This window comes from Tauraco erythrolophus, chromosome 5 (assembly GCF_009769465.1).
Source record: "Tauraco erythrolophus isolate bTauEry1 chromosome 5, bTauEry1.pri, whole genome shotgun sequence".
Lineage (NCBI taxonomy): Eukaryota > Metazoa > Chordata > Aves > Musophagiformes > Musophagidae > Tauraco > Tauraco erythrolophus.
In genome coordinates, this window is record NC_141469.1 from 57,851,448 (window position 1) to 57,864,019 (window position 12,572).

The following is a 12,572-nucleotide window of genomic DNA, read 5'->3' on the forward strand; positions in this document are numbered from 1 at the left end:
CACATGCAAGCAAGGCAAAACAAGGAGTTAATTCACTACTTCCTATCAGCAGGCAGGTGTTCAGCCATCTCAAGAAAGCAGGGCTCCACCACATGTAACCGTTACTTGGGAAGGCAAACACCATCACTTCCAATGTCCCCGGCTTCCTTCATCTTCCTCCAGCTTTATATGCTGAGCATGGCATCATATGGTATGCAATGTCCCTTTGGTCAGTTGGGGTCAGCTGTCCCTGCTATGACCCTCCTGACTTCTTGCACGCCTCCAGCCTGCTCACTGGTGGGGTGAGAAGCAGAAGAGGCCTTGGCTCTGTGTAAGCGCTGCTCAGCAGTAACTAAAACACCCCTGTGACAAATCCCAAACATAGCTTCATACTAGCTACTATGAAGAAAATTAACTCTGGCCCAGCCAAAACCAGCACAGATGCTTACCAATAAAGGTTGGTTTTTTGTTTTTTTTTTTGTTTTAACTACTAAGAGTCTCTATGCATGCTTCTATAAGAAAGGGAATGGTAGTCTGTGAGGCTTCTAACCACAGATCGTTTTTCTTAATAGATTTTGGGACAGGCAGATACTTCATTAAAGAGGTGGATGCTGGATTTTGCTTCCAAGAGGAAAGAAGCAGAACTCAGAAGTGGTATAGTTAGAAATAACAGTTTCTGGGATAAAGTCATCTTCCGCAAAATACAGGTATGCTTGAAAGCCTCTAAGAGTCTTTGTATGGTGGATATTGGAACTTTTTTATTATGTTATTTGTTTGCTTGTGATTATTTTGAGAACAGAGCTCCAAATGTGCTTACTGTGTTGCAGAACAGCAGTTTGACATGTGTTTCAATATTGGAAGTGTGAAGCATCACTATATAACTTACCTGTTTACTAGTTTATAGGCATCAGTTTGCAATTTCTGAATTTCATATGAATGGTTGTAATCTGGTATGGCTTTCATCACTGATTAAGGACTACCTGGCTGCTCAGAATAAAAACCACAACTGCCTTACTTCCAACTTCATTTTTCAATTCCCTTTGTTCTAAACACATTGGCTAACTGTATAAGGGACGTTTCTCTAAAAGAGTCTGGCGCTTCTCTCTTAACGACTCTGAAAGCAAACACTCTTTCTGAAGGAGGAATGCTATACGTGACTTAGTGCCACCCGTAGCCCCTGCTGTCCCCTCACTGTTGGTCACTAGTAAGTTATGCCCGCTATTACATCTGGCGCTCACTTTCCGTGGCCCTAACCTTGGTTGTACCACGTGCCCCTGTGGCTGCTTTTTATAGCATTCAGGATGTATGAGAAGCTGATAGGAGGCAGTTAAAAATAGCCATTGCTGAAAGGCCATGACTTAAGCTTTTCTAGACTTTTGGCCAAGTGTGCATTGCAGTGACACTACAGCATAGTCTTTGTAGATACTGTATGTTTGAGATAACGTTTCTTCCAGCCATTAATGAGATCAAAAACACTGCAAGAGGGACAGCTTGCAATAGGAGACTAAACTTCAATATCTAACACTTGTAGGTGGCACTGTAGGTGAACAGTGGCTGAGGGTGGGATGGAAAAAGACTATGGAAACTTCTCTAAAATGCTTTTGGTGTCCCCAGTATCTTGTGTCTGTTGTAGGCAAGTTTGGGAGGAAAAGTAAAGCTCATGATCACAGGAGCAGCACCTGTATCTGCAAGTGTACTGACCTTCCTGAGAACAGCTCTTGGCTGTCAGGTGAGTTTCCTAGCCTGAGTCCTAAAACAAAGATTTTACTACCTCGTTCCATCTTTGATGTTAGAGCATTTCTAGTAGTCTGATTATATCCTTAGCTCTTTCTGGCATTCTTTTTGGTGACTGCACAAGTGCATACTCCTTTCTAGAGTTTCTCTCTGTCCCCTGAGATTTCTGTGTTCATCCGAAAGCCTTCGTTACAACTGAAGTAACCAGCTGAACTATCTTAAGGGAAAGATTTTTGGAGGCTGCTGTAAGCAACAGTTAATGTTCTTGGATTAAGTTTCTGGGACTTGCCTTGCTTACAGAAGCACTCATAATTACTGTAGAGAATCTAATCAATGTGATGATATTGTAGTGTTGTTGCTTTGAAGATGAGACTGGGGAGAACCAGATTGCATGTACTGGGGTTGTCTTCAGGGCCTCTTCAAAGTATATGCTTTTTGAGCTAAAATCTGAATAACAATGGCACAGAATGGAACAAATGTGTTTGAAATAAATTTCAAGGATAGAAAACACAAAACCACTCTAAAACATGAAGCTTCTGTGATTTCTTGAAGTTCTTCAGTGGTGTGCTGTGTAGCAATGCATTCTGCACAGAAAAGGGAAGCCTGTCTAGTGTATAATAATCATAGAGCTGTGATGGGGTATAGGGATTCCATTCCTTCACTTTCTTGGACAAACCTGTCCTTAAATGATGTGAATGAAGTAATTGCCACTGTTCTTAGTTTCTTCCTCTTGCTTCCTCTGTTGCTTTCTGTTTTGATCTATAGAAGTGTCACATAGCGTATGAAATTGAGTGAAACTTTGAGTAAATATTGGAACTGAAGGTGGAATATTAGCACTTAAAATTGTGTGTTGTGATAAAAACTCTAATATAGCAATAATCTTTTTAGAAGATGCTGGGGATTTTGCTAAACTCAAATTTAAACAACTAGAAAAAGAAGCAAAATATGAATTTCATTTTAATGAAGAAGCTGTATGTTGAAAACTAAGAATTTTAAGTAGTGTTTTGGTTTCGTGTCCTAGTTCTATGAAGGCTATGGGCAGACTGAATGCACAGCAGGATGCTCGCTGTCACTGCCTGGCGACTGGACAGCAGGTATGGTGTTCAACAGTCTGCCTGTCTGTTAAATTTCAGGATGCTATAGAGGTCCCTGATGACATTTAGTCTTCAGTACACCTGTCATGAAGCATAAGATACTGGTTTTCTTCCCATGAAGTAAAAAAAGTTTTGAAGGAATCCCTTGAAGCTTCTACCCCTAGATAGCTAGGATGTTCGGTAATCTAAACTTTTAATAGCCTTTGTCCTTGTAAGTTCAAGTGGATTTAGGAGAGGGGAGGTCATAGTATGAACCCTTGTAATTTTTACAGAATAGGAATCTGCTGTGTATAAACACAGTGCTGGAAACTTAAATGGCATTTTTTGGTGTTGGAACAAACAGTCTGCATTTCCGTCAGCTGTTCCATCTCTAGCACCCTAGCTGAAATATGACTGTAAACTGAAACTATAGTGGGACTTTGCTACTCATATATGTCCATTGAGTGAGGATCTTGATTATGAAAAAAAACAAGCCTGAGTACATGGTTCAGCTTGTAACATTCCAGGGATATCTGAGAATTTAGTGTTTCTGTCTCAGCAAATATAAGCTATTACCGTACTGGTATTGGTGTAGTACATTAGAAATCAGTTTTCCATCTTTTTTACTTTAGCATGTAACCAGCTTATTGTTTTAAGCACTTGACTAAAGAGCAGTTCAGGCTATTGGAAGTGTTACTCAATTTAATAGGTCATGTTGGATCACCCATGCCATGCAGTTGGATCAAGCTTGTTGATGTACAAGAAATGAATTACTTGGCTGCCAAAGGAGAGGGTGAGGTAAGTAATTTCAAAAGGTCAATATTGAGCCTCTGATGAAATCTTGGAAAATGTTTTTTGTTCCTGAAACAAGAAGTAACTGTCTGAGTTTAGAAAAAGTACTAAACATGGGCTGCTATGTAAAATCAGAGATGCCTGCCTTGCCTACATGCAATGACAGCTAACGATTCACGGAAGCAAAACAGAAAATAGTGTATCGGAGGGGGAAAAAAAGCAGCTTACTGCGGGTAACATATGACTGTGTATTTATGGTTGTATGACCAACATGTTGTCTTCCAGCTGTGGGATAGCTGAGAAGCTAGATATCTCATACTGATAGCTCAAAAGGGTAAGCAGAGGGCTTCCCTCCCACCCCCACTGCCAAGTGCTGAAGAACAGCTGATGCATGTAGCTTGTTACCCAGCTTGTGATGTGTGAGATGAGGTAATTTAATGTGGCTGGAACACCATTAAGAGCAATGGAGATAAAATGCCATGAAGTTTGCTAGTGGTTTGTGTTGACTGCCTGCACATTCGTCTGAACTTTTTTCTGCAGCCTGCACAAATTGAATATGTATGTTTTACAAATTGCACTTAGAGGACTCAGCTTTGTATGTAATGCTATATGCTTTTTCAAGATTTTCTCCAAGTGAAATACATAGAGTTTGAACTTTCTGTATAGACTTTGAACAGATGTCCATGGAGTGGTTTATTGCCGCCCCCCCCCCAAACTATGAAAACAAATTAACTGTGGTGTATTTCGTATGCTTTTGAGAGGCCTTCGAGCCTGAGAAATGGATAAAAAAAAGTAGATCAAGCAAGTAACTAATGTGTGACTGTAAGCAATATATAATGTTTACTTGTTTTGGCTGTAATTCGTATGAGACTAGAGACAAATCATTGGGCTTTAATTCCCAAAGTACTTAAGGATATAGTTGGGCTTGGTGGTGGGGACACTGTTTGCAAGTGGAGAGCAATGTCAAGATTCTTTCCTGTCTGGCATATGACCCCATGTTTAGTCTTCATCAGCGATTTTTGCTTCACATGATATATGCTTTTAAAGCTTGATCTGCTAAAGGAACTGAGCATGAATTGTCATAATGAGAAACAGATAAATAGTTTTTTGAAAAACTTCTAAAAATGTTTTGCTTGCACTCACTGTGAAAGCTTTTTGCATTAGGAGTTACTTTGGACTTGAATAAATATGGTAGCCCCTTAATATATCAGGTACCATCTTAGTCTTTCAGTCCTAACTTCCTCAGTGTGAACTATTCTGAATTTAAGAAATAAGTGTTGCAACTTGTTCCACAGAACTGAATCCCATAGCTATAGAATTGGCTCTCGTTATCCTTTCCCTAAAATAGATCTTCCTCCTTATTGTCTGTCTGCTCTTCAGCTGGATTAAACACTCCTGGTCCTCTTTTCTGAGACTAAGCTTTCAATATTCTCTGTTCTGTTAGCCTTGCTTTTCACTTTTGCCAGTTATTGATGTTGAAGGAGGATAAATTTGTGAATAGAATTACATATGCTTATATGCAGATGAGGTCTGAGTGCCAGTTAGCAGCATACAGAAAATGTTTTGCTGTCTCTGCTGTGAAAAGCTGTCACCTGCTGCCGTCCTGTGATCGTAGGAGCTATGAAAAATGAAACGTTTGATCGGTCAGCCTTTGACTTGACTGGAACATATAGGGTTCTCCTCTACTTATATCCTTTCAGATAAGGATATGCTGTTTTATAGCAGAAATGACTTGGTTCTTAAAACACGACCTTAATTTGATCACGAGTTTGGTACTGTCTCTACAAGGTCATCAGAACCCTCACTAACACTCTAAACTCTCTCGTGTTAGCAACATCTCCTATGCATTATATTGTAGTTCACCACCATGTCTATATCTGACGCGAGGTAAGCCCTGAAAATACTTGGGATGAGTTTTCAAGAGTTGGTCTCTGAAATACATTAGTAATTTCTTCTAGTCTGAGAATTGATATTAGTGCCTGAAGATTCTTTAGCCAGTTCCTGACCCATTTTATAATTGTACTAATCCCCTGGGCTAATAGCTGGCCTGATATTTTATTATTTATTATCCGCTTGGCCTTTACTTAAAACTGGATTTTCTATCCCATTCTTCTAGATCTGTTCTAGAGTCCTGATACTATTGCCTAGACTAGACCCTTCTTGTCTCCTGTCATCCACCCATGTCAAGCCACTCCTGAGCTGGTGTGATGGTTTGAATCCTTTCTGGTTTCTGAGGACTCTTGTGTAGAGCTTTCAGGGTTTATGGACTCCTGATTGCCCAACAATTGTGTGCAGTGGACATCTTTAAGTTTTGCTTCAATCTTGTTTATCTTGCCTATCTCTCTGTCCTCATTTCTAAGGAGGTATTTTATGGTTCTGCTGATCCTTAACTAACAAGAGTCCTTTCCTGTGTCCCTCCTCTTCCCACCAAAGAAAACACACAACCTTGGCTGTTATATTGAGAAGAAAATACTTAAATCTGCGATCATCTCCGGATACTTCAGGCTCTAGTCCCATGTTCCTGACTAGTTGCTTTACTTTTATCTTCTCTTACTGGGAGATACTCTAATTATTTTAATTTAGCTTGTAAGGTCTGTCCTGATTCTCTGGCAACCTCTTCACCTGTAAACCTTTAATGTTGCTGATCCTTTTCTTATACCTTGTAAGCATGTTTTTTGATCCTAATAATGCCCATGCATCCCGTTATATCCAGAGAAGTTGTTCTTAGTTTTCTACTTGGTACACAAATCCAGACAACCTTCAATTTAAAGAAATTGCAGGTTTCCTTTATAGAAAAGTCTTGAGTGCTCTAAAAGCCCTAAGATATTAACTGGTTTACTTCTAGACAACAAACACGATTGCTTGATACATAGCTTTTTCATCACTAGTTTTAGCACAATGCCTCTGCTGCGTACCAAAGCTGAAATGAACACGTTGCCAGGCTGAGGGGTAATGTTTCTGGATCCAGCTGAATTTCTTCAGATAAATTTCCTCTGATAAATTCACATTATTCAAGTAGCAGGTAGGAACACTGCTGCTAGACAGGAAGCGAACAGACGCTTCCAATTGCTTCTTATTATACTTTATACCAGTGGAAAATGATAGGTTTCCAAAAACCATGGGTAGAGATTTCTGTACTAATGCATAAACTCCATTTTGTCTTTATTTGGAGTTACTGACAACCGTTGGAGAAAGCATTCATTGCAAATAGTGTTTGTTAACTCCCCTTCATAGTAGCATGCATTAACAGACGGCTGTTTTCAGGTGTGTGTGAAAGGGCCAAATGTATTTTCTGGCTATTTGAAAGATCCAGAAAAAACAGCAGAAGCGCTGGACAAAGATGGCTGGCTTCATACAGGAGACATTGGGAAATGGCTACCAGTAAGTCAACTTCTTTTAGCTGAAATGCACTTCTGTAGTTATTAGCAGTAATTTAACAAATATAATATAAAATTTTGTATTAAATGCAATGAATTAAGTGAAAGACAAGTAATTTCAGGAGGAAGAATCTGCTGTAGATAAATCTGTGCGCCTGAGGCTAAAAAAAAGTATCAGCAGTGCCAATCCTGAGGCTTTGACTAGTTTAGGTTAGGTGAGTGCAGAGCCTGTTCTCTTTTCATGTTAGTTTGTCAGTACTCTGGCACTAGCACTGTTTTACTGTACTACTTAATCTCACTTAAATGAATGAACTGTCTCAGATCATTCACAGCATTTAAGTTTGTATGAAACCAGAATTCAGGCAATAGCACTTCTTGTCTGTTGTTGAAAGCTTAACAAAGGTTGCACAGTAATATCTCAAGTTGAAATACATAGAAACCAACTGTTGTTTGTGTGTTTTAATTCTGGTACGTTATGTGATCTAGTGTGGCATGCTTAAGCTGTGTTTTTTCACTTGAAGTGCCTCTTTTGAGTGGAAGTTATTTGTGTCAACAGAACGGTACGTTGAAGATCATTGACCGGAAAAAACACATATTTAAACTAGCGCAGGGAGAGTACATAGCACCAGAGAAAATAGAAAATGTGTATCTGAGATGCGAAGCGATTGCTCAAGTGTTCGTCCATGGAGAGAGCTTGCAGGTAAGCATTCTTTGGGTAATTTTAAAAATGGATGCAAGAGGAGACTGCAGAAAAGAGTTTTCCTTTCCTTCCTCCCCCAGCCCAAACTTTGGGACTGAAATCTTAAAATTTTTTGACGTTGCATATTTTGGTTCTAAATGCACTGTCAATTCCAGCAGTTATATAACATGTTTCTGGGTTTAGTTTCAGACCAGGTAGTAGAGCTGGATTAATTTAACTGAGTATTAATGGCTGTATATTAGTTGATAGCAGTATGCAGGGGGAAAAAAAAAAAAAACACAAAAAACCCCCAAACCTCAAACCCAAAACTCCAAGATGTCCAGGTTTTCACAAGCATAAATTGAGATGTGGGTCTTAACAAGATTAGTTCTCCTTTGTTCAAGCTTTTGAACTGCACTCCTGTGTTCAAGTAACAGAAAGCTGCAGGATCAGAACTGCTGTTCAAAACCTAACACGGAGTAGTAAGAAATGTGTAGGAACTAAAGTGTGGACTTAAAAAAAAAAAAACAAACCAAAAAACCACCAAACAAACAAACCCACAATAAAACCAAAGAGCTTGACAAAAATTCTTTTTTAGGCCTTCTTAGTAGCTATTGTGGTACCTGATCCTGAGACTTTGCGCAACTGGGCCAAGAAAAAGGGACTTGAAGGCTCGTATGAAGAGCTATGCAAAAACAAGGTGAGTCATATCTAACTAAACAGTTAGCTGTTCTGCATTAGCTTTTTCAAGCTATACAGTGTATTCCTGTATCCACAGGACCTCAAAAAATACATTCTGGAAGACATGGTGAGGGTTGGGAAAGAATCTGGTTTGAAGTCATTTGAACAGGTAAGATGCTAATGAGAACTAAACAGCTAATTCTTTAAACTTTTCAGTACTAATACAATATGACTCTGCTGAAAACTGGCTTTAATTTGCATCTGGAAAATCTTTTGAAGCGATGGGCTTTGTCATGATGTCTGGGCAATCTTTTTAATAGCCCTTGTCTATTCCAAGGAATGCAGCGTGGCTAGTAACTGTTTATTTTCCAGGTCAAAGACATTGTCATGCACACTGAAATGTTTTCTATTGAAAACGGCCTGCTGACACCAACACTGAAGGCAAAGAGACCAGAACTGCGAAAATATTTCCAGTCACAGATAAATGAACTCTATGCTAATGCCAAAATGTAACTGAGAATGGAATGAGGGAAGTGGCCCACGTCCGATATCTACTGTTGGCCTTCATATCTGTAATTTGACTACAGCAAACATAGGGAAGGAAACTGTGCAATCATTAACTTGTACAAAAATGGGTACTTGCCATAGGAACATTGAAGAGATGGAACACTGCCTTACTGTCAAGTTGTGTTGCATATTGTTTTTATGGTGATCTACAATTTCCAAACAGAGCCTTAACTATAAATGGTAACTATATGTAAGTTATTTAAGACTTCCTTGGCCAAAAACGGGACTCTCCTTCACCAAGAAGCTAAGGTTTTCTTATTGCCAGCGTGTTTGCTGTCTGCAGTGTATTTTGCAGTTGTCAATTCCACAAAGGATTTGGCAGGCTTGAAAATGCCTCCACGTATCTTGCATCCTCAGAAGGATTACTTAATCTGTTAAAACAAAAAACAAACAAACAAAAAACCACCACCAAAAACACCCTCTATGGTTGTATAGCTGGTATCACATCTTGCATTAGTCCTAATATTAACTGGGGCAAGGCATCTGAGTGGTTTTTCTCTGTTCTGTATCATGCAGCCAGTTCTGAGGTGTACTTCTACAAGGTAGAAGTCAGAACTCCACACAAAGGAGACTGGTGAATACAAGTTCCTCAGAGTAAGTCTGCAAATGATGGTTCTGCTCCGAAAGTGTGGATGCAGCTAATTCAGCAAGCGTAGCCTTTGCTACATTAACACAAATCCAGCGTAATGCCAGCCCTGGAAATGAACAGATCCTAACTCGGGCAAGAACACTAGAGACCTAAACCCAAAACCGTTCAGGAGGCTGGGCTATGCTAACAGTCGGGTAAACGCTGCACCTGTACTAGCCACTTGTTTCCCTGTAATGAAGATGTATTTAAAAAAACATTATTTTAAAATGTGCCAGGTCCTCTATAGGCCGAAGAGCTTCTGACATAACTTATCTCTCAGTTTTCTGTGCTTTATGTATGAGCCACCAAGTATTCTTCACTGAATAGCAAAATAGGTCAGGTAGAATGTTTTTGCCTGATGCTTTGCAGCAATTGGAAGTATTTAAATATGCCAACGGAACTGTGTGTTGGCACAGGGTGGGTATTTGTTCAGGGATAAAAACCTAATTCCCAGATAAATGACAAAATAGTTAGTTACTGTTTGTTTGAGAAATCAGCAGAAATAAGCCTTATTACAGCGTAAATCTTTTGCTATCCTTAACAGAGTTGGTTTTGCATTAGCATTCATTGCTGTTTTTTGAAAAACATGGATATATGTAAAATACAAGCACAACAAGGTTTGCACTAAGATTTGTGTGTGATTGTAATGCACTACTCTGTAGCATAATTTCATACCTGTGTGCAATTAAGGTACACAAACCCAAGTCAACTGTTAGAGCAGTAGTTTGTTACATTGGAATTCAAATGTTTGCTTAGTGTTGGCTATTTCTATGTTTTATAAAACCAAAACAATTTTCAAAACCAATGAAGGAAACCAAAATAAATATTTCTGCATTTCAACCCAGTGAAGTGTTTGTTTATCAAGGAAAGATGCTACTGACTAACAAGCTGAGGTGTAATTTGGTAGCTCTGACAAGCTGTAAAACTCCACTGCTACAAACATACTAAAGAGAGGATAAATGCTAGTTGTTGACACTTTACTTTTGGAAGGTAACTTTCTGCTTTGGTCTGATACAGTTTTTGGCCAATATCTGTAAGAAAGGGATGCTGTTGTATGTAACTTGCTCCATCAGTATTCTTAAACAAACAAAAAAGTCTTCATTTTTCTCTTCAGTACGGTAGTGTTCTTACCATCATCATAAACAACTTTCATTTGAAATCTGGAGTTTACGAAAACTCTTTATGCTGCTTGTGGGTAGTAGTGGTTGTCTTTTCTGTTATCACTCCTCTCCTTCGCCCCTTATACCATGATACTGTGCATTTGGCTTTAATCGGGGGCTATGGTATGAAAGATGTCAGGGCCACACTTATCAGACCGGGGTACGTGAAGCATCACCACCAAGACAATGTTTAGAGCTGAATATTAACACAGATGTTACTGTGAAATGCTGCTAGCCGTGGTAGACTTTCTCCTTTTGAGTAATTTTGTGTGTTCCTGTGGGAAAATAAACAAACTTGGGGAAAATGGAGAAATACAGCTTTGCAAAGTTCAGCTCAAAGGCTGCAATAGTAGAGCAGCTTTGAAGTGAAACACAGCTGCTGCTGCCAGGACGGACATGGCCTGCTGGACACAGCTGCTGCTCCCAGGAACAATCAAGGCCTACACAATGTCCTTGAAATGGGGAGTAGAGTGATACGGAGGTGTCACGGCTCATCCCTGTTATCAGGGATGAGGCAGCGCCTGGAGAAAGACAAATCACAACTGCTGCCTTAGCAGTAATGGCGAATTAGCTACTAAATCACACCTCCACCCCTCATGAGAGAAACTTTCACCAATCCTAATAAAGTGATGTAAGACTACAGTCACTCGAGCTCCACCTAAAAGTAAAGAAATAATATAAAATGGAAAAAGACAAAGGGGATGTTAGGGAGAAGCCCCTCCATCGAAACGTCTGGGATCAGTTGATGGGCTGAACCTCTCTTCTCCCTCCCATAGGGACGCCTGTTGGGTAAGAGCTCTGTGTTACGTGCACTTATTTACTAACACCTTGCTAGCTGTTTGGTATTATCACTGATCAGTTCTAGTTTTATATTATCACTGCAGTATTTCAATTAAAGTTGTTTTTGTAGCCAGTCACTATCACCGGCTATCTACGAATCTATATCCTGTCACGAATAAAATCTTATATATATAAAAGTTCTGGAGACTTTTGCCCTTATTATAAGGAGGTTGGGCTATTGTACTACCGACCGGTTGTACTCGCCAAAATTATATTCAAAGTTTCTAGGAACCTTTGCCCTTATATAAGGAGATTGGGCTATAGTACTACCGACCGGGTGTACTCACCAAAGTTATATATATATATATATATACACATAAAGGCCCCAGCAACTTTTGACCTTATTATACAGACAGGTCGTTTTAGCTTCAAAATGTGACAGTAAAGTTGGTGTAGTTGGCAGGATAGCCATGGATAAACTGCTACAAAAACATAAATGTGCCCCCTCCCCAGCTGGGAAGGAGTGGGCTCAAAAGCATTGGAAAGAGGAAGAGAAAATAGTAGAACGCATCAAACAATGCCAGGCTGAGCAGAAATTTAAAGTGGGTAAAAGCAAAAAAGGAGTTATTTGTGCTGTGCTTGGAGCCTGTCTGTCTTGCGCACAGCAAGAAGCTAAAGATTCTTCTGCCCCATCTAAACGGATTGCAGATGTAGAATACACTGCCATGAAATCAGAAAATGAGATATTAAAATCGTCATTAGCTTTTGAGAGGGAGACGAAAGAAAAATTGGAGACCCAAAACAATAAATTCATAATTGAGAATAGTCAATTTAAGATGGAAAATGATCATCTTAAAATTGAACTGGAAAATCAAAATGATAAAATTGTGATTGAAAATGATAAACTCAACATTGAAAATGATCATCTCAAACCTGAAAATGACCATCTCAAAACTGAAAATGGTCAACTTAAAATTGAAAATAATCAACTTAAAACTGAATTGGATTATACTAAGGCTTTAATGAAAGTTGAAAAGAACCACCTTACAACTGAAGTGGACCACCTTAAAACTCTGCTTGCCGAGGTGCAGCACAGAGAGAGAGTTGCTGGAAGGGCAATCC

The 12,572-nt window shown here is 39.4% G+C and overlaps 1 protein-coding gene across 1 annotated transcript in view; it reads left to right on the forward strand.

The window, feature by feature from the left end:
• Window positions 1–9,058, forward strand: part of ACSL1 (acyl-CoA synthetase long chain family member 1) — a 40,956-nt gene extending 31,898 nt beyond the window's left edge. The window contains exons 13-21 of the mRNA XM_086612375.1: window positions 552–686; window positions 1,613–1,708; window positions 2,735–2,807; window positions 3,496–3,584; window positions 6,843–6,959; window positions 7,512–7,655; window positions 8,233–8,334; window positions 8,413–8,484; window positions 8,688–9,058. Coding sequence (XP_086468501.1) covers window positions 552–686; window positions 1,613–1,708; window positions 2,735–2,807; window positions 3,496–3,584; window positions 6,843–6,959; window positions 7,512–7,655; window positions 8,233–8,334; window positions 8,413–8,484; window positions 8,688–8,828 — 969 coding nt within the window. The 3' untranslated portion in view covers window positions 8,829–9,058. The remainder of the gene's footprint in view (window positions 1–551; window positions 687–1,612; window positions 1,709–2,734; window positions 2,808–3,495; window positions 3,585–6,842; window positions 6,960–7,511; window positions 7,656–8,232; window positions 8,335–8,412; window positions 8,485–8,687) is intronic.
• Window positions 9,059–12,572: the final 3,514 nt, after the last annotated feature.